We start from the raw sequence: 22,706 nt of genomic DNA, 5'->3' as shown, positions 1-22,706 counted from the left end.
AATTATTAGTTTTTTAATATTGTTCTTATTAAGAAATATTACATTATTATTATGAAATACATTTTCATTATTATCATTATTATTTTAACGCTCTGGACTGCCGCATATAACGCCATGAATAGATAATTGCGAATTTATTTAGGTGATCGTCCATGGTTGTTGAAATTATATTATATCAATTAAACTGAAGTTAAACGCAAGATTTATTTGTTTGTAAATGGGTTCAGTTGGTTATATATCCTTTCGTTATTTTTTTATCAGCTCAATTTCGTTTCTAGCGAATGATCATTTCATTTGTTTATTCGTCCTATTCTACGATTAACTTAGTGATCGTAAACCAAGAAAGAACCGTGACATAAAAAGATTGAAAATAAACCGAGAGTACGAACGAAGAAAATTTAAACAAAGGATATATATATATATATATATATAACATATACATTTTAACCATTAAAAAGCAATTCATTTATTGTCTGAATGTACAGGAGTTTATTTCAATCAACGAAGCCAGTTGAATTCAGAATAATTTTGAATTGTTTGTAAATAAATAAATAACTAAATAAATACGTTTGTTAATATATAAATCTCCGGGTTTTATGCAAAACAAAAATTACATTCTTTAACCATTTAACCACAACATAGATGTTTCAGTTCATCAAATTCAACAAAATTGTAATATAACTCAAAAATGACACACACACACACACACACACACATATATATATATATATATATATATATATATAGGATTAAGACAGTCAGAATTATATATATATATTATATTTACAAGAATTTACACATATATTTATGCAACACCACGAAGCGGTTGAATTAGTTCTCCCCATCATAATCATTTCCGTTGACCTTCAAATTCTTGTAAATGACTTGGGTCAGCAGGGGACAGTCGGGCAAACTTGAAATCAGTTCAGGTTTCGCGTAAGTTTCATTAATGTTGAGTAGAATTAAACTGGGCAGTCGTAACCTCAGGATACCTATTTAAATGTATGCAATAAACATAGTTAAAAGCCCATTTTAATTATAATTGGCTAAAAATTTAAGCGCGAAACGAGTGTTTGATTAGTGGGATTTAAATGTGAATAGATGCAGTGAGCCAATGAATATGTCAAAAAATCTCAGCTGTTGAACCTGCACTTGTGACTGAGGTCTTGCTAAGGTTGAGTTTGGTTAGTTCACGGCACGCGTCCAAATATCCCGATGATATGAAAGTGTCTGTAATGCTGTGTGTTAGAAAAATTATTCGTTAATATTATAGAAGTAATTTATATTCAGCGAAACGATTTTACAAGATCATATGTTCACCTTGTTATTGGAAGACTTAACTGTTGCAGCTGTGTGAAATCTGAAAATAAAATATGAAACGGTTATTGTAATATGGACAAATCAATTGCAACAAATTCACGATTAGCAAGTTAGCTCAGGCAAGTGAAAATGCAAAGAGCATCACGTTTCAAAGGACTGATCAAAAACATTTTGTAAAATTGAATTTATATAAACTCACGTGGAAATATGCTGCACCCAACGTCAGTCAACTCAGTTCTATCAAGGTGAAGCTCCTGAAGAGATGTCAAAGCTGAAAGAGAATTTCATTTATTTTTTTTTTTAAATTATAATTGAATAAGTAGAAATAATATTTCATTAAAAAACGAATGATAAATGTTAAATCTTTGATTGACAGTACTTTTTAACTGCAGGATTCCTCTGTCAGTGATCTTAACGTTTCTCAACGAAAGAATTTTCAACCTATCAAATTAAAAAAAATATTTGTCATAAATGAAATGATAAAACTGACTGCATACGAATAAATACAAGCATGCATACAAAATACAATCCTTTTAAAACAAAAAAAAGGTACATGAGAGTACCCTAAACCACACACGCACGCACGCATACACACAAAAGCACACACAAAAGAATACACACCTTGTCATCAGTGCAATAGACGACATCGACTCGTCGGTAATGTAAATGAAATTCGTCAAATCTAACGCCACTAGTGGCATTTCTGCAATTATTTTAAAATAAATTATTAGAAATTAATATAAAATCAACTATCAATTAATTAATTCATCTATTTATTTAAAAACCGATTTTTCTGTTAATAAAAATGGATAACATATAGTTGAAGAAAACAGCTGACTTGTTAAGTTAGGCAATCCTCTGTCTGATAAGGTTAATCGATTTGGTAGGTTGAATTGACAGAGCTTCAAATCTTGTTGACGAATAAATAAGTTTAGCAATTAAATAAACACTCTTTATATTAGTCTCATTAACATTGTTACTTTATTGTGGAAAAGCACTCCTTTAAATAACGACTCAAGCCATAATCAACTAACGACATAAATTAATTAATAGCTGACGATTAGAGTGACAAATGACTCAATGACAATATAATTGCAGTTATAGTTGTTTATTCGCCACTTCATACCGCATTCACCATATTCACCGTATTCCAACCTCAATTGTTAATAAATTATGGCCAAAACACCTTAAAATTTTGCTATTAAACAACGGTTATCACTTTTTAATAGATATCGTTGAAAATTGAACCAACCGGAAAGTAGGGTGAGAGCCTTATTAGTAGAAACTTCAGAGGTCTCAGATAGATCGAGAGATCTAAGGAACTGCATGCCTCCCAGTGATGCTAAGCCATCTGCCGTCACTTTCGTTCCACTCAAGTTCAAAGATACCAGGTTTGGTATTTGTTCGATACCCTTTGTACCAGTTATCTGAAAGCATGAGATATGTATTGGCGTGTGAGGTATACAAAACGTATACTACTAATTTGTATTTCAATGATTTTGAAATAGATTTTATTACCTGACATCTTCTAAGGTTCAAATTCCTCAACTTTGGAATATCTGTTGAGAAATATTATTAACGATTGCAATCATTATTATTACCATTATGATTATATATTTATTATGATAATTAATTTATTAATATCTCAAGTTGCTAACTTTTGAATGAAGTTAAAGAGGAATCTGTGATTGGGCAGCCCGCAAGAGACAAGAGTAAGACGTTTGGCGGTTTTGATTGGCAGTAGGCCGAGATACCAGAGTCAGACATGCTTGTATTCTCTAGTGTTAACTCCTCTAAACTTTCCAGAGCTATTTGTGGAAAAATAAAATTTAATGAAGTTATTAAAATTTCAAAAATAAAGTTTAATCAAAAAAAGTACATTGAAAATGAAAAATCTAATAAGAGAAAAAAAAAAATCTTTTCTCACCAATTAATGTAGGCACGATATTGTCTGACAGTTGATAGCAGTTACTTAGGTTGAGGCTTTTTAAATACTTGAGACCTGGTTGAAGAAATTTGAAAAAAAAATTTTATTATAAAAATATTGAAAAATTAATCATTAACGTATTCAACTACTATGGTTCATCATATATTAACTCAATTAATTAACCAATTAATCAATTATTTACCTAATTAATTAAAACTAATTCATTGATAACTAGACTAACCACTGATGGATTGCAGGCCTTCAAAGTTGAACAAATCACAGGACGACAGATTAAGTGATTTTAAATACGGAAGATGCCTTTAAAAGTTTAAAAAAAAAAAAAATCTTTATATTTATTAAATTAATTTTAAAAAATTAGGAAATTTTGGAAGAAAATAATTTTTGATTGGTTATCAACCTGAGTGAGGTGACTAGTTCATTGGTGCAGTAGGCATAACAATTCAGATTCACTGTTCTCAAGTAACTTGAAAAATAACAACAGTTTTTATAAAAATCAACAAATTTAACAATGATATATAAAAATATTATGATGGTGAAGAAAGCATATAAATTAGTCAAAATTCATGAAAATCAACTTATAAAGTGCAACCAATTTATGCCAATCAGCTTTTAGTTAATCAGTCAATCCGTCAGTTAGTTAGTCAATCAATCAATCAATCAACCAATCAAGCAATCAATCAACTAACGTGAATAAATTTAGCAGTTTTGGAGTAAGCAGTTTATGTTTAATGAAACCGTCTAACAAGCATTCAGCCGAATCGTAGGGTAGGCAGGATAAACTGGTTGGTAGAGCATAAACTGATTTGCTCAGTGACTTAGTGATGTACTGGATGCATTGACTTTTTAATAACGGAACAACTTTCAGCGCCGGTGGTGATGGTGATGACGACGACGAAGATGATGACGCACTGCCGTTTGTGGCTGATGGACGCTGCTGAGAAGGTCGACGCGGTCTACTGTGTCTGCTTTTTGCCGCTTCGGCTGCAAAAAAACAAAGTATAATTAATTATAAAATAAATTAGCTAATAATTAATTACCATCAACTAATTAACATTAAAAGCTAGTAATCGATTAGTTAGCAATCATTTTTATATATGTTAATTGAACTGACCAGCAAGTTGTTTGGGATCTTTATTTAAATGGTCAAGGACAGGCATGCCAAATATCTGCCGAGCCAAACTGTGGCCCTCCCCCCAAAAGTGATGACTTTCATCTTCCTGAAAACGTTGATTCAAATCTTCATCAAAGATTCCTCGAATTCTACGTCTACCTTGAAAATCCCTATCCAAATTTCTGGCACGAACACGTTGATTCCAATTGGCTGGTGGTGGTCTTTGAGGAGGAGGAGCTAAAATTGATACAATTCATATGGTGAAATTACATTCATGTCATGTTTTTACAAATTTATTTTAAAACCAACCTTGAAATCTGAGTCGGTTCCAGTAATCATCTTCATCCTCCTGCCAATCTTCCACTCTATCATCGTCGTCATAATTATTGACCCTATCAAAAGCCGGCTGAAACCCGCGTACCCAGTCACCATCGGCATTTTCAGCGACTTCTCTACCAGTGTCATCATCATCATTATCATCATCTGCATTGTTAACATCATCTTCATATACGTCATCATCTGCGTTATCATTATCGTCTGCAATTTTGTTGCTGTCAGCATCACTGGCATCATCAACTTTATTATCCCTCTCATTTCTGAAACCTTTAGCACCTTTGTCTTCGTCATCACTTCTGTTTCTACCGCCATCTTCTTTCTGTTCATCTTCTGGTTTTGGTTTATAATCTGCCTCATTAGAGGCTATTCACACAAAAAAAAACAATTTAACCCATTATTGTAATGAATTGTAATTGAATGATAAATTTTTACTAAAACAATTGTACAATTATTATCAATTAAGAGTCATTATTGACGACCATCTTAATAAAATTTATTGTTGTATTGAAACTATTATAGATAAGCATTGTAATGAATACTGAATATAAAATACCTTGAAGTACGTAACCAGTGCCCCATTTATTAAAGCGAGTTGGTAACGCGGATCGGAATGACCTTCCAACGTTCAGATCACAGTTCGTGGGTAGAAATGAGCTGCTGGAAGTTTTTTCTGCAAGCGGTTGATAATTTAAATTTGATTGATTAATAATTAACTATCTATGCTTACATTGTTATGGTTGTTATATTGCCATTCGTGTTAAGACTGTCATCACAGATAACATTTACCCCACAAACAACATTATAAAAATCTATCTTCAGTGAGTTTAATTGTATAGTGACTTGCGTTGCCACCATCATCAATCATCTTCACTGCATTCATCACCAAGCTTACCAGTCACCATCACCAAGCTTACCAGTCACTATCACCAATAAAAATAGCATCAACTGACCTTGGATAGTTTGATTTTTTTTAATGATCAGACTCGCGGATGGGACAAGTTTCAAATTGGATAGCGTTTCATTATCGTGACTCGAATCATATTCAACGTGTGGGTAGGCCTGAAAGCAGTTGGTGTAGGAGAGTTTTGGTGATTATGATTATATGACTGTCTTGATAGTGTGATTATGATTTATATTCAAAATAAAAATGGCCCTGATAACAAAAGGACTCTTTATTTAAACTCAACTATTATTAATGTAGAGTTTAAAAAAAGTAAAAATAAATTGTTTAATACATCATATTACAATAAATTACAAAAAATATTGGAAATAATGTTGTAGGCTAACTTGAGCCAATGACAATCCTTCTCTATTGAGTTGATGTTCAACCTCCAACTTGTACCACACATCTGACAATGTTGAGTTTACGCTTGTTTCTATTAGGATTCGTCTCCCATCCAATAATTTCACCTGTTTCAATTTGTATCATATTTATTTTATATTATAGTTTATGATTATTTATTAAATAAATAAATTAATTGATTGATTAAAGTATGAAAATGAGGAATTTTGTTAAAATGGTATCATAACAAACCTGCAATCTACACATCTTGCATTGGTTGCCATCATCAGCATTCAAACCTGGCGTGGCTTTAAATACTTTACTTGGTGGAATTTGATTGGCTGTCTGTGCAGCTCGATTGACAGCATTTAGACCAATAGAAGTTGTTCCTTCAGATGATGTTTGATCAGATTGGCTGGGCCACATCAAATCACGTTTCTCACGATCGGCCTTGATATCATTGAGAGCTTGTTCGTGAGCCTTCAATAGAATGGTTAAAGTTAACAAAAATATCATAAACTGTCAACATTATTGCCAAAAGATGTTGTTGTAATAATAATAATGACAATAATAGCAATATTTAATATTATTTATAATTGAATTTGAAAAAACAAAAATTGACCATTTTTTTCCTGAACTTCTCTACCCTAGCTTCCTTTTTTGCTTTCTTCATTTCTTTTTCTTCAAATTTTAATCTAAACGAACGCTCTTGCTCTTGAGTTCGATCCCTTATTGATGACATATTTGATGATGTCACTGTTGACGGACTAAAGGGCTGACTTGTTGTTGATGGCTGATTGGTCTCCTTTGAAGAGGAAAAAGCATGAGGAGTCTGAGATGATTTTCGATTGAGTCCAGTAGAAATATCATAAACAATCTTAATTCAATATTAGTATCAATTTGTAATTTTACAAAATGTAGTAGTAACAGGCAGAATTAAATTTACAATTGTATGAAATAAACTAAAAAAAAATGTACCGTATTAAGTTTGAGAACAGGAGCTGGTGTAGTAGCTGGTTTTCTGATATAAACAGAGGACATTGGTTGAATGGTGGTGTCTTTGTTTAATAACCTGAAATTAAAATTTAATTATTCAATTATTCATCCTCTTGGTATCATATAAAAATGTTTAACCTTAATCATTTATGTCTAATTGTAATTGAAGATACTCTATGTTATGAAAAATCAAGATGATCTAACTAAACTGATAACATAATTAATTCAACCTTGAGATTAATGTAATGTAAGACTGAAAAAATTATTAAACAAAATTTTTGTTACCATTCTACTGCTTCATCAACTGTAAGTTTTCCATTTTGAATTGCTAGCTGGCAGTCCTTCATCTCAAACCCCATACCGACTAAATAGGTGATTAGGTCATGCACGCTCTAATATTGAAAAATGTCAAATTATGATCAGATCAGATAAATTTTGAAAACATTATTAATTAAATCAATTCAATTGATAGATCAGAAAATATTGATGAATTAGTAAGTGAATAAAATTAATAAATGTCAAATTATTTTATTTAATAAAATAAATATAAAAAAAATCAAATCAAAATTAAATTAAATTACCATGGAGCCAGACTGGGACTGATCACTACCTAGCATTCCTTCCATTTTTTAATGTTTAATCTGTAATAACACTTTAAGATTTTGACGAGAGGAATTTTTCTAGAAATACTTTTTAATAATTAAATAAATAAAATTCTGAAGATAAAAATCTATAAGCTGAAAAAATTGAACACAAATTAAAAGGCACACTCTAATTTCAATCTACTTTTAGTAACGTAGAACTAAACAGAGGTAAACAGAGATATATATATATATATATATACATAATTTTACGGGAACCAAAGAAATTATTATGACTATTATGCATTATGACCAAAGACTACCTACATAATCGTATTGTCAATATGTATGAATAAAAATATGGTATGACATCGTAAATTTTTTTATAATGTTAACATAAAATAAAATAAAAAAATTATTTTAAACATTATGAATAATTTTCTTGACAGTTGAATTTTGTTCACACTACTGAATTATATAATATATATTAAATTAAATTTTATAATATTATATACAGTTATATAATTTCATGGTTTACACAAACTATTTAATTTTTGTACAAAAACAAATGAAAGCATAAAGTCTTTCCATAACTTAAAACTTATATCATTTAGCAAACATTTATCTAAATTTAAAAAGTTAAAGTTGAACTTAAATAAGTAAACTAATAACATTAAAATAAAGTATGAATTAGTGACAAAATTAGGAATCCTTTCAAAATCGTTCGAATTCTAACGGCAGATATGGGCAACGGTAACTCAAATCTTGACGAAAATGATGATGACGACGATGACGAAGGGATGTCGACCAGAGATGGGAGAGGTCAGGTAACAAGCATTCCAAACGAAGTCAGACCCAGGCCAAAAATAGGCAGACAGACAAAATCCGGCAAGTCATCTGCAAATGGCAGCAAATCAAAGACGGAAAGTCTTCGATCGGCATTGTCAGTTGATGCAGAAAGTCAAGAAGTGGAACGTATCAGGAGAGAATTTGAACTATTTCGCATGAGCAAAGAGAATCAATTAACAAACATTAAGAAGAAAGAGAAAAAATTAGAAACAGAAAATAAGAAATTGAAAACTGAACTTCAGGCCTTGCAAAAGACTTGTAAGAAATTAAGAGATGAGAGAGATTTTGCTATGGATGGTGAGCAAAGAGCAAGAATGAGAGCCTCTGCCATTGAAAATGACCGGGACAAGATACAGAGGCAGTTCAAGGTATGCTCATGTCAATCAACTTAATAAGTTGTTTTTTATCAATTAAAAAAGCGAAAATAATATTTAACATTGTAATTTTAGTAAAATTTTAAAGATAGCAATAGTGAACCATACCATTTAATTATTTTTTTACTCTATCTAGATCTTTAGAGAAACCAAAGAAAATGAGTTACAAAGTTTGCTGAAGACAAAAAGGAATTTAGAAGGAAGGTTAATGAAATTAGAATCAGATGAAAATAAGGATGAGAATTATAAATCTATGGAACAACAACATCGTGTTTATTTCAATGACAGTGAACATCAACAACAACAATTTACCCTCGAACAAAACCAGTCTCTGGTGGATATAATTCTCAATGATCCCAAATCATCACCCATCTATCTCAATAGTATGAGTCATCTTTGTGATTAAAATGAAGTTGATGATGATGGTGATGCTGATGATGATAATTGTTGCAGTGATTTCATGGGGATGATGTTGAATGATAGAATGGTTTAGAAAATAAAAAGGTGTGTTATTTTTTTGCTGTTCCTATCAGTGTTTTTGTGTGAGATATTTCATTTTCAATTGTCTCCAACTAAATTTATTTTATTCTTCGATTGATTGCTTGATTGATTGATTCACATTCACTGGTTGTTTGGTTGACTGACTGGCTGATTCATACATTCATTCATTCATATAATGATTGATTGATTCATTCATTCATCCCAGAGTACATGTCAAGGGACCTGAGCAATGTTGTTGATGTATACCTGGTGAAGGGAAAAGGCGGTCTCCAATCTGGAAATAACGAACCAACCTTCAGTGTTAGTTTCAAATTTTTCATAAATATTATGAATAAATTTTGATCATGATGGTAATGATGTTTGATGATGTGATGATGACGACGATGATGACAATTAAAAATTTGGTATATATATATTTAGATAAATTTAAGAAATATAATTTGATTTAAATTTTTTTCAAAATTTATAAATAAGCAATCTAGGTAATTTTGTTACTTTAGCTGTTGAAGTTTTGGCAAATTTATAAATTTATCATTTATTTAACAAAAAAAATACTATTCATCTTATTAATTTTTGTTCTGTTTAGTTTCAATATTGATTTGTTTGTTGAAGGATTTTCAGCTAAACATACAGAAGATATGTGATGAGAAGTTTCACGTCTGCAATTTTTGGCTGTTAGAGAACTCTTGCAATCTTTTTAAGGTAAGTGAAAGATTGGAATAGTGGTGTGAGTGGATGAATGAAGTTTTGAATGAAGGAGTGAATGAGTGAGTAAGTGAATGAATGAATGAATGAATGAATGAATGAATGAATGAATGAATGAATGGATAGATGGCTGATTGAATGAAACAATGAATAAATACAGGAGAGATAAATTAATAAAATTTTTATTGAATGAATGAATGTAAAATAGAAAGAACGAATGAAATGTTGAAGAATAAATTAACAAACTCGTAAATAAATAAATTAATAATAATAAATATAAGGTAATAATAATAATAATATAATAATAATAATAATATATGGTAATAATAATAAATGTTATTGTATAATAAGTAATCGGACTAATTTCAATGCGCCCCTCATAGATTAGGAACAAAATATTGAAGAATCCAACGTCCAATCAAAATGCTTCATTCCTCATCATCATCATCAACATCATTTCTTGCAGGGAAGCTGATGATGATAACGATGATAATGATTTACAAATGTTAGTAATGATGGTGACAATAACGAAGTTATGATTATTATGTAATAAAGATGATGAGCAGAGTTGTCAGTGCTACTTGAAAATACTCTTATAAATTTATATAAAATAAAAATGTAGCGTCAAAATTTCTACCGCTTCTTTTTTTGAACTATTATATGAAAAGATTTGTGGAAATATTGTACTGTATTGTACTTGATGACTTGTATGGCGTCCCTCCAGAATGACATCAGAAGCGCGTTAATACAATATTGTTTTCCTATTTCATTTTGATTGGAATCTTCAACTTTATAGTCAGTGCGTTGAAGATCAAATCGACCGTCTAAAATGTGCAATTTCACAAAGAGAAAAATATTATTATTTTTATTTTGATATTTCTAAATTAAAATCTTTGTATTTTTTACTGAGAGAAGCAGTTTTCAACATTTCCTTGACCGCCTGTTAGCACGTGTTACAACCGCATAATAAAACCACGTGCTAAAATTTGATAAAACCAAGCGTTAAATTTAAAACATTCCAATTCTGAATTAAACCACTTGTTGAAGTTGAACAAAACCACGTGTTTAAGCTGAAACGTCGTGCTGAAATTGAGTAAAACTACGTGCAAAAGTTGAAACCGCGAATTTTCTACGGAATACAATGAAAACCAATCCGCTTGAGTTGCAAAGTAACAAAAAAAACAAAATTAAATCATTAAACAGGCTTGTTAACGGAACGAGGCCGTTTAATCTACGCTTCTCTAATTGGAGGATAATTAATTGTTCAGGAAAGGTCTAATCTCTAATGAAATAAAATCTTTCGACTCAAAACAATAGCGTCCTTATCGGTAGCTATCTCATTATAGCTCTAGAAGGAGCGTCGCTCCCAACATCGCTTCTGCCCGATAAATGTGCTACCACTGCCGCTCTTCTCCTGATATTTGAATTAATAATAATAATATTATTATTCTGTTGACAACCCTGATAAAGAGGATGGTTATAGAAAAATAATGTTTTAGCTGTATGTCTGAGTTTATATTTATATTGATCAGCAATACTGTGATATATATGTATATTTATATATATGACACACGATTTTACATTATAAAACAACTAGCTAAGTTAATTCGAAATATTTTTTTCATATTTTATAGACATTTATTCAAAAATGAATCATATATCGACAGTAATGTTGAAGAACTCGGGGACAACGTGTTCACATTTAATTCAGAAGATGGCGCTGATATGTCGTCCACCTTTCAATCTGTCCAGTCTCTGATAATCAATGTATTCTAACTTCATGTCTTGTTTTTAAATATATTGCATGTGTTTTCTTTTATGATTTTTAAATTTAAAAGATTTTTTCCGGAAAAATAAAATGGCAGCATTTGTTTTTGAAAGTCTAAGACCTGAGCATCATCTGGATTAATTTGTATGACAGGAAATAGAAACAAAAGACTGCAAATATACGCAAGATTGCCTGAACTACTTGGGCTGGGATAACATCTGGTACTGGCAGAGGCAACAAGATTATCATTACTTTAATCTGTTGAGGAGGTTGAGTGAGAATGATGCAACCTGTGCTGATTGCCATCTTAAGAAGATTAATTATCAGGTTTTGTGGCATCCTGGTCAATTGTCATTCAATTTTTCAATTAACTAATTAATTAATTGATTATTGATGTTTTAATTTTTTTGTTTCTTGCACAGCCCTATTTTGATCAGCTGTTGCAGCACGTGACCACTCCAGGTCCACAGCCTCCGTTGTTGGTTGAGGCCCCTGAAGCTACCACACTCACCAGTCTTCTCGTTAAATGGTGTGGTTGAAAGTTGTTGTTGTTGTTGCAGTTAAGAATGTCTTATTGTTATTGGTTTTTGTTTGTTTGTTTTTATGTTCTTTTAATGGTTGTTTGTTGTTGTTCTTGGTATTGTTGTTGTTGTTATTTGTTGTTGCTCGTTTTGAGTGGACGAATTAAAAGATGAATAGACAAAATTGACGATAGAAAATGATATAAATGAACGGTTGGTTATATTTCTCTAAAAAATATATGGTAGATATTACTAGATACGTATGTAGATGATTTTATGAAAGAAAGAACAAGTGAATGATAGATTGATGAAATAAATAAATGAATGAACGATTGAATGCAGGGTGGATGAATGTCACAGGAGGTCAACCACCACCTTGATTATCACCTACTTCTTCATCTCTCCTCATCATTCATCATCAGATCTTTTCATCGCCATCAAATGCATCATGTTTCAGGTTCTCTACATATTATAAACAGTTGTGATCTAAGACATAACTAAATATGATACAACATGACTAAACAAATCAAATAGATTAGTTTTTTCTTTAATTAGGTCATGCAATGTCTTTCAATGCCCTTTGCCCTACATTCTGACCCCAATCAATTTATTTTGGATTTCCCGAAATGGCTGGATAAGATTTCAGTTTTGTTTCCCGGCGGTGTCGTTCTCGTTATAGATCATGTTGATTATGTCGAGGTTTGCTTATTGAAATAATTTGATTCTAATTTTGTAATCTTTTTTTTAAACTGTAACTATTCTCTTCCCATTTAGAACTTTGAGTCTCGATTTGATTGGTTGACGGGTCCACTGCCTGCGGACCTGCGTGTAATTGTTTCAACCAATCAGAACGTTTCTCCTGGAGGGTGGAGGTAAAATAATTATTACTCTTTCTTTCTACCCTTTTACTTCCAATCTCATTTTTTTCTTTTTTGCTGTCTATAAATAAATTTAAAAAATTCGAACGAATTAGCGTGCTTATAAAATTACTTATAAAAATTACCAAAAATAGTTATCAAAAATTGTAAAAAATCTCCCGCCACGGAGCGTTACAATACAAATTGACAAAGTTTATGAATGAAAAGATGTCGATTCAAGCAGCTATACATTCATTATCGCATTCTACCAATTATCAAAATTAACTGACCACAGGACGCTGCCTACCTTGAGGGTCAGCCCTCTACAACGAACAGAAATCAAACAGTTATTTGACCTTTCAACTTTGAACTACAAGACTAAGGATGACGTCAACAATGATGATGATGATGTTTCTAATAAAAATCCTACTAATACTATTAACAATAATAAAAATGATGATGATGATGTTGATGACGTAACACTACTGCAACCCCATGTTGATGAGTTACTTGATCACTTGGCAGTGAATGCAGAGTTATGCCACGTCACTTACGCTGATGTTATATGCAGAGTCTTTGCCAAATTTAGGTTGGATGATCGATTGATCGTATGAATGAATGAATGAATTAATGAATGAATGAATGAATGGAAAAGTTCCATAACTACCTCTATCATTATTATTGTAATTATAATTATTGTTATCATTATCATCATCATCATCATTGGCAGACGGAACCATGCAATGGTTGAGAGATTGAAGGATGGATTGCTGGGATGCCACAATCCTGTTCAGCTTTATAGAAATCTTTTCAATCTATTGGAGTGCCTGAACGTGAAATTTTGTCAACTGATGAAAGTGAGGATGGCGATGAAAAGATGATGACGACGACGGTGATAGTTATGATAATGATGATGATGGGGGTACTGACGGTGATAGTAATGATGTAGGAGACGATGACTATTATATTTTCTCATATATTTATTTAAATTTTAACCTGACCGGTGCTTATTCTTAATTAATTAATTATCATTCAGAACTCTTTTTATTTTTTTTTGTTTATTTAATTTCTTTGTTTGTTTATTTGCGTGTTTATTCATTTACTTTTTATCCTTTTTTCTTCTTCCTTTTTTCGTTTATTTTTAGGTTCTGATGATGATATCGTACTCCAAGGATGGATTGACGGAATTCGATTTACTACATCTCATTCCTTTCAATAATAATATTAATAATAATAACAATGATATTAATAATAATAAGAATAATAATGATAAAATTGATGGTGATGAAGATGATGAAACTCGTGATAGCAACAATGATGACCAAATGTTAAATTCATTATTCCGCTTAAGATCAATCCTCAAAGAATTGTTAAATTTGAATGTTTTGAGAGTGTCGACCGCTGGGATGTACAGCTTGCATAACATCTATGTTTGTATTGCTCATGTCTTTATTAACTTGTAGTACCACTACTAATATTAGTAATTTCAATTATACTTTTGCAGTAATCAGCGGTAGTATTTGCTGTAATTAAAGTAGTTCTCATGTATTTATCGTGAGTGAGATGGTGTAGTGGGTGAAGCGGCTTCCGGCCCTGCTGTTTTAGTAAGTCTAATATAAATTAGCGGTTATGCGTGGGTTCATGACTTTATTTATGCGCTATTGTGGACTCTGATAGTTAATTACTTAAGAGAGAAAAATTTTGTAGACTAGTATTATACCGTTATGCAAGCCATGTACAAATGCTAGTAATTTTAGTTACATTTGGTTTAAAATTAGTATTTGCTTGTAGTATTCATAGTGAGTATTACTTTTTTTCATTTGGTGTTTTAATGTCTTTAAACCGTAAACTTCCTACCAGCGTTTGTACTACAGTAAGATGTTATAACATTTTTTTTTATTCTCGATGACGTAATTTAATCTATTATTAACGTTACTATGTTAAATGCTGAAAGTAATATTAATAATAATTGTAACATAGATAAATGATAATGATAAAAATAGTTTATTGAGTCAAAGCTTGTATGGCTCACTCTAAACCCGAAGTGAAAAGATATGTCACAAGTTAAATGAGATAAAGTGTTTAGATTAATGTCCAGATTAATTGAAATACAATTTAAGCAAAGCATAAACAAAATGAAGCATAATGAAGTATAGGTTCAACAATACACACACATTACATCATAATGTTATATAATGTTAATAATATATATATATATATATATTATATTATTTGTATTTATATAATAATAAAAATAATTATCAAGTATAATTTATCTCAAAGGTTCATGAAGCATTGAAACAATCAGTTAACCTTGCCGTTTTCAAGTTGATAAAAATTTCTTGTTACAGAGAACTTGTCTCATATTTTAGGTATTTATAAGTTTGTATTGGATGTTTGTTTTGTATGTATATGTTTGTATGTTTTCATCGTTGTATGATATATGTTTTTATGAACTTAGGTATGTCGTATTGTATGCATGTTTGCATATGTTTTATGTATTGTATAGTATGTTTAAGTTGTAGTGTGGGTATGTTATATATGCAGCTGATCATGTTGCGTCTGTTTATATGTACGTCACTGTATATGGTCGTGTTTGTATGATGTTTATAAGCGTTGCATAGTTAATCCATGTTTGTATGAGTTGTATTGTATGTGTTTGAGTTTGTATATTTTTTTGTATGTAGTTGTAACTGTATGTTGTTTGTATATTTGTACCTTATTTGATTCATATATGTTCAAGTTCTTGTTTATGTCATTATTTTTCAAATTTTTTTTTCAAACATCAGAGAAAATGCACGACAGAGTTTCAGAAATGTGAGTGAGTTGCTATGGTTGAAAATGAATGAAGAAGATGATGACGGTGATGGTGATGAGGATGATTTTAGTAGCTATGATGACGAAGACGACGACGAAAATAATGATGAAGATGATGTAGTAAGCAACAATCTACTGGTGGCTACTGACGATGGCTTTGTTAATAACTGCAGTAGTGATGATAATGGAAATGATCGTAGAAGAGTAATTTCAAAAACTGAAAATGATGATGACACACATAAAAGTTTCATTAGTCGTCATCGACGTTGTCGTCGTCATCGTGACATGAAAAATAAAACTATCTGTGATAATAATAATAATAATAACGGTCGTCATTATCGTGGTTGTAACGCTGCTAGGAAAAGCATTAGCAAGGCAGATGATGATGGAATGAAACTAAAGTTTGGAAGTTTACAAGATTACTTGCAGGATATTTCAACAGTAGTCTGTCTGCTTGAGAGGTCGGTGATGATGAAGATGATGATGGTGATGATGAAATGAATTTGACGACGATGATGAAGAAATGTTAATATGGGGATAAGGATAAAGTGATTATACGAAGTGGTGACGTAATGATGACGACGACGATGAAGTGGTTGTATGAAGTAAACGAATATTTTTACTACTATTGCTGTTACTTTATCAGAGGGGCAAGTTCTGAAGTTTACAAGTACTGGTCAAAGTTAGGAGTTCCTATTACGATTGTGGCCGATATTTATATGAAGAAGCTGATGGCTGAGAATGGCTAGTGTTTATTTTTTGTGAGGATTTCCTAGTAGTTTCGATGATGAATAATGATTTCATGTTTTCACGAATAATGATTCCAAGTTGATTTCTTATTACATTCATGGATTATTTGATGATTGTTTGTTTCAAATTGTTGGACAGAGTGGACGTTGAATGGTAGTTTTATATTTTTACTCTTCTCAATGGTTTACAAAATCGTTCCTGTTGTCTCAGGGATCATTTACAGCTGTTTTTAAAATAACTAACAGCAAAAACAAAAATAAGCGCCTTCTATCATTCATCTTAATGTTGAAGATAATTAATTTGAAACTCAAAATTTTAGAGAGTGACTTGGATGTGATCGAAAAAGCAACTTTCTGCCAGAGGATTGGCAGGTTTCTGATGGATTGGGGTCTCCATGACCAGGTTACACTTTTGTATATAAATAAATTCAATGAGTTTAATATTTAATTAAATAATAAATATTGTCAAAATGTTCAAAGTGTTATATTTGATAATCTAGGCATCCATGCTACTCCAGAAAGCCTTAGAACTTCTCGAAACCCAGTTAGACCCAGACGATCCGAATGTAGGTTACGTCCTTGACCTACTTTCAGTGTCGCATGAAAAACTGGGTCACAGGAGCAATTCTGAAGCTCTGCGCATGCAGGCTTTGGAGATTTTCAAAAGTGCATCTCAACAGCAGCAGCAGCAGCATTCTGATGATTTAGTGAATGGCGGTCAAGAACAACAAGCCTGCATTCTCAATGAAACTCTTGATGATAATTTTTATGATAATAATAACGTTAGTGATAGTAGTAATGGAAAAAAAGTGAAGTATCATTATAATTTTCTGGTTGCGGCCCAGTTGGACGCGTTGGCCAATTTGTATCAAAGGCAGGGAAAGTTAGTGTCGTAGTTCGTTTAGGAAGTGTTCCAAAATTTTTCATTATTTTTTGAGGTATATGATGTTAATGCATGCAATCTTATAGTTACGCGATGAATAACAATATGGGTAATAATTTTACAATTCTGAAAGGCATGACCAGGCAGATAATTTTGTGAAAAGAGCCATCTCCCTGAGGAAGAAGTTAACGAAACGAGTCACATTTGCTCAAGTTTGAAACTTTTAAAATTGTAACTTGAAAAATTTATTATTTTAAATTTAGTTTTACAAATAGGTTTTTTCAAATTTTATCAAATTTATTCACTAGTTTAATTTTTCATCGAACATTTTCGTATGTAAACCTAAATTTTGAATGATTGTCTAGCAATTTTATTTCTAAAAAGGAGGACAAAGAGTGATGATAAAGACTACGACAACAACAGCGATAACTTTCTATCAGCTTTTTTTGTTTTGATTTCACGTTCATTAATTCACCCGCTAATCAATTAATTTTTGCTTTACAACAACCTGGCAATCAAATGTTTCAAATTTTTAGTTAAATTTGACAGTCGCAATTGAACCAATTTTCAGTTCATAATTGTTTTAATTTTTCTTTTCAATTTTTCATTTTTGCACATTTTGTTTCAGTTTGCTTTTTTATTTGATTTGGTTTTGTTTGGGCTTATTTCTAGTCAGTGTTTCTTCTGTCTATTCTATCTTTCTACTACTACTACTACTACTTCAACTGCTACTACTACTTCTACTACTACTTCAACTGCTACTACTACTTCAACTGCTACTACTACTTCTACTACTATTACTATTTTTGCTCTTCCCTTGCGTGTTTGTAAACTTAATAGTACTATTTCATAATAATTGTTACTATCTATTACAAGTAAACTTTTACTAGTTACTGTTAGCTAACAGGCAAGAAGTTAACTGCAAACGCATTCTCAAGTAACCGCACTCACTACTCAACGATGTTTTTCAATTTACTGTAATCACGATTATTTTTCTAATTCTTAACGAGATGCAGTATTTTTGCATTCAGTTATTTCGATATTACTATTGTGGACTTTTTTTTGATTACTCACTTTTTAATTACTAATTAACAACATTTTAATTGTTAATCTTTATAATTTAATTTAATTTTTAGATTTTTATTTTGTAGATATATTCACTCAATGATCTATCTACCGAATAATAATTGAATACATCAACAAATTATTTTATGAAATAAAATAAAAATTTATCATCATTTGTCAAATTTTCTCGTCGTGTCAATGTAATCTCCATCTGGCGGTGTATAATCCTTGATTGGCGGCGTATCTGTTGGACCTTGCCTTTCAAATGGAATCAGTTTTTCATCAATCTGTTGAAATAAACCAAAAGTTTCAGTCAAATTTATCTGGAGTGAATCGGTTCGTTTTGCAATATGTGCTTAGTTGGATTGGCATTATATTAGATGTATTGGGATAATAAAATAGGATTTATTTAATATATTGGGACAATGAGTTTGGATATGTTTAATGAGATATGATAATGGATTGAGGTATGCTGAATGGATTGAGATATAACTCAGGATCATAGAATGCAAATTCAGCTAGCTTGTGTTGGAGAATGAAAAATGTGTATTTTTATGTCACAAGCATGTAATTAGTATGGATGGCATGCATTGGTAAAAGATTTTTGATATTGAGTGTTTAAAAAGTATTATATAATAGTAAATCAATGAGTGTTAAATGTGGTTTACCTGAAGAGCCATCTGGTATAACTCTTCTGACTCCTTCCTTAGTTCATCCAGTGCTTTCCTCTGACTGGTGATCACTCTGTTAATGATTCTCCCTTCCTGAATGAATTGATGGTATTTATATTTTGACCATCTCTTGTTCAGTTCTGACCGTCTTTCTAACTCCTCTTCTGCTATAACTATCGATGGTCTTTGTCTTTTGCTGGTTAATTTTTTTATTTAATTTAAAAATTGAAATAAATGATATTAAATTGATAAAAAATAAAAAATTGTAGTAGTAAAGGATGACTAACTCGAGTGTTTTTAATATTTGCCTGTCCCCTTCAATCTCTTCAATCGGTTTCAGGATACGACCCTTCAGCTCTAACTTTCTAATTTGTTTTTCAATTTTCTTCTGTTTCTTTACTTCTTTTTGTAATGCTAAACCAGGGTCCAATTTTTTCTTCTTCTTCATAGGTTCAGCACTTCAAAACAATTTTCAGTATTGTAGCAATCATTGAGTTATTAGTACTACTACACAATTAATTATTTTTATGTTGAAACTTGAAAGTTTGAATCAAAACTTTAAGCTTTGTTAGTAAATTTTAAAGATTTTTTTAAAAGGACAAAAAAAATTAATTAACCAATTTAACTAAATTAAAATTAAATTAAATTTAACTAATAAATTGGCAAGGGGTTCTGCCCGTGCTGTTTTGAATAATAATAATAATAATAAATATAAAAATAAAATACCATAAAATTTGGGTACTCTTTATCAAAAGAGGACTGCTAGAAGTTTGGATCAAACGGTTACTTGTGCAAATCAGAGTTAATGAACACCTGATGATACAAGATAAAAAAACAATTCAATTAAGAAAACTAATTTTAAATAATAAGAAGTTCATTAGAGACTGCACAGGTCTCAAATCTCAAAAAAATTAAAATTTAATTTAAATCGGTCAAATGTATGTAAAAAACAAAAAATAATTATTTACTGTTGTTTAAATAAGGCTTGCAAACTTATCCGTGACAATTTTAAGACGGTAGTCATCTTTTAAAAATTTAAATGTTTAAAATAAATACTTGTCACTTTGACCAAAAAAAATTTAAGATCGGTTCACTTTTAGTATGACAACACTAATTTGAACTAAGCTCTGTGTTTGATGATCACCATATAAATTAATAGAAGGTTCCTGGATTCATAAATATGATTTTATCAATTATAAACTTTTAACGATTTTGGTACTTATGTATAATTTTGATTTATGAAATTGTATTTTGCTATATATTATAATAATCAAAACAAAAATTTGTTTAATTCAGTTTTAAAACAAAATATCCAAAAACGAATAAAATATAAGAAGTACATACAGGAACTGAGCTATAGTACTCAAACATAAACGTTAATCGAGAAGCATTTGAATCATTATGTCATATATTTAGTATTTAAAATCTCGCACAACCATTATTTTTTTGCTGTTTGTCTAAGAATATTACAGAATAAAATTCAGTCTAAAGCTTTGCCGGTGTCAAAGAAGAAACACAGTATGTTGATTTGAAACTAAAATATGTTTGATGAACGAAACAAACAAATAAATACAACGTAATTACACAATTAAGCAAAATCGAAAAAAGAAAGACATGATGTGGCATTAAAAAGTTTTTTAAAAAAATTAGCGTTTTAGCTGTGATTGAAATGTCATTAATTTATTGTAAAGTTCTCGATTTGATGTCGCTGAACATTTAGACAGGACCAAATCGACGTCATCTTCATTTTTTGTCTGTATTGCCAGATCACCTGCCTGCTCTAATAGCCTGATGGGAGTTAACAAATAATTATGTTACGTGCCATCAAATGTTAGGCTATTAAAAGTACCCTAGAAAAAATAGCGATTTCTATATGATCCAAAAAATATTTTGTATTTTGGGCTTATTCAACTGTGTGAGTGAAAGCCTAAGTGGGAAAAAGGTTATAAACTTTACCAAGATGACAATTCATCTTAACCAAACAACTGAACGGAAATTCTTACCCTAATTTGATATGATACATGACCAGATGTTCCGGTAGGACTTTAGATAAATAATTTTTACCCTCGTTCACGTTATTGTACTTGATACAAACATCAACAAATGGCTGTTCAAATATTAAAAATAATTTAAATTAATAATTGGCTAAGTGAAATTTAAATAATTTAATAATCCAACCAATCGATAACCAGGTACACAAATGCGAGTCAATCAAAAACCAGATTCCAATCAATCAATTAACCAACCTCGTAGCCAATGGGAGACTTTTTACTTTTCGAAAATTTATCCAGTTCTAACCACTGACCCAATTCGGCCAACTTTTGAATCTTTAGCCACCAAAATCTGATGACGAGGACGATAACGATAATGATGATTATGGTGAAGATGATGATTATGATACTAAAAAAGATAATGATGATAGTGATGACGACGACGACGATAAGAGATGATGACGTTACGAATGAAAAAACTAGTACTGACAGAAGACGACGAAAAGATTTGTGATAGAGAAGAAGATGTTAATGATGATATGATTATATCGACGACGGGTTAACCTTTTGTCACTTAATTTGAAATCTTTCCTCATCTGTTCAACGCGCTATTGAGGTAATTATTTATTTGGATTTTTAATAATAGCTGATAAATAAGAGTTAAAATAGTAATAAAAATAATAATAATAACGACAACAACAATAAAAATGAATAATAATGATGATAAACAATCAATAAATCTGACCTTGTGTTCCTCCTTACCAATGAGTTGACCAATGGTATCATCGATGGAGAGATCAATGAATGGAAGATTCATCTCTTCCTCCAAACGTCTTTGAAGTTTCAGTAGTTTTATCTGGTCTTCTATCAGCTTGCATGTGTGTGTGTGTGTGTGTGTGTTTGTTTGTGTGTGTTTGTGTTTGCGTGTGTGTGCGCGCGCGCGCGCGCGCGTGTGTGTGTGTGTACACTGTATACATTTTGTCATTTTGTATGGTAAAATGACATAGTTTTTGTAAGCATTTATGTAATATTTTTATTGTTTGTGTATATGAATTTATGTATGCTACAATTATAAGTTTGTTTGTACATTAGCATATGCAGATGCAGTTGTATTGTAATGATACTGAGATGTACCTTTGCAAGAAAATCGTTCTTCGCTTTCACTGATGCTTCCTGTGCTGCTATGAGGGAACCAAGCCTTCGTTCAAATTTCTTGGAGAAATAAAAAAAAGTCTCCATCGCCACCACCATCATCAATATTCAACAACATCCCCATCATTATCAACATTCTCATCATCACCATTAACATTATCAATAGCAGCCTTATCCTCATCATCACCATTAACATCATCACCATTAACATCATCAACAGCGTCCTCAT

General features: G+C 31.0%; 4 protein-coding genes across 4 annotated transcripts in view; 1 reads left to right on the top strand and 3 right to left on the bottom strand.

Moving 5' to 3' along the window:
- Nucleotides 1-831: 831 nt before the first annotated feature.
- On the bottom strand, nucleotides 832-7,619 carry HELRODRAFT_188417 (hypothetical protein; the record flags this gene model as incomplete). The annotated part of the gene is made up of 22 exons (XM_009017725.1): nucleotides 832-992; nucleotides 1,147-1,238; nucleotides 1,321-1,360; nucleotides 1,520-1,591; nucleotides 1,700-1,761; nucleotides 1,942-2,023; nucleotides 2,573-2,747; nucleotides 2,839-2,879; nucleotides 2,979-3,128; nucleotides 3,248-3,322; nucleotides 3,489-3,565; nucleotides 4,012-4,249; nucleotides 4,380-4,616; nucleotides 4,689-5,078; nucleotides 5,269-5,385; nucleotides 5,666-5,774; nucleotides 6,003-6,125; nucleotides 6,250-6,516; nucleotides 6,620-6,802; nucleotides 6,976-7,069; nucleotides 7,279-7,385; nucleotides 7,575-7,619. The coding sequence occupies 22 exons, from the start codon at nucleotides 7,617-7,619 to the stop codon at nucleotides 832-834; spliced, it is 2,937 nt and encodes a 978-aa protein (XP_009015973.1).
- Nucleotides 7,620-8,623: 1,004 nt separating this feature from the next.
- On the top strand, nucleotides 8,624-9,020 carry HELRODRAFT_137345 (hypothetical protein; the record flags this gene model as incomplete). Its single annotated transcript, XM_009017724.1, has 2 exons — nucleotides 8,624-8,791; nucleotides 8,934-9,020. Coding segments are annotated over 2 exons (255 nt in total), but the record flags the coding sequence as incomplete, so codon positions are not given.
- A 9,813-nt stretch (nucleotides 9,021-18,833) lies between these two features.
- HELRODRAFT_155730 (hypothetical protein) lies at nucleotides 18,834-19,782 on the bottom strand (the record flags this gene model as incomplete). Its single annotated transcript, XM_009017723.1, has 3 exons — nucleotides 18,834-18,950; nucleotides 19,332-19,530; nucleotides 19,622-19,782. 3 exons carry the CDS (start codon nucleotides 19,780-19,782, stop codon nucleotides 18,834-18,836), a joined length of 477 nt encoding a protein of 158 aa, XP_009015971.1.
- Nucleotides 19,783-20,732: 950 nt separating this feature from the next.
- The window catches only part of HELRODRAFT_106217 (hypothetical protein), an 8,699-nt gene continuing 6,725 nt past the window's right edge, over nucleotides 20,733-22,706 (bottom strand). The window contains exons 19-25 of the mRNA XM_009017722.1: nucleotides 22,460-22,537; nucleotides 22,071-22,196; nucleotides 21,890-21,933; nucleotides 21,581-21,677; nucleotides 21,338-21,441; nucleotides 20,859-21,122; nucleotides 20,733-20,819 (exon numbers count right to left, since the gene is read on the bottom strand). Coding sequence (XP_009015970.1) covers nucleotides 20,981-21,122; nucleotides 21,338-21,441; nucleotides 21,581-21,677; nucleotides 21,890-21,933; nucleotides 22,071-22,196; nucleotides 22,460-22,537 — 591 coding nt within the window. The 3' untranslated portion in view covers nucleotides 20,733-20,819; nucleotides 20,859-20,980. The remainder of the gene's footprint in view (nucleotides 20,820-20,858; nucleotides 21,123-21,337; nucleotides 21,442-21,580; nucleotides 21,678-21,889; nucleotides 21,934-22,070; nucleotides 22,197-22,459; nucleotides 22,538-22,706) is intronic.

The sequence above is a fragment of the Helobdella robusta genome (genome assembly GCF_000326865.2).
Source record: "Helobdella robusta unplaced genomic scaffold HELROscaffold_2, whole genome shotgun sequence".
NCBI classification, from domain to species: domain Eukaryota; kingdom Metazoa; phylum Annelida; class Clitellata; order Rhynchobdellida; family Glossiphoniidae; genus Helobdella; species Helobdella robusta.
Note: the sequence above shows the minus strand (reverse complement) of the source record. Positions and strands in the feature narration are given on the sequence as shown.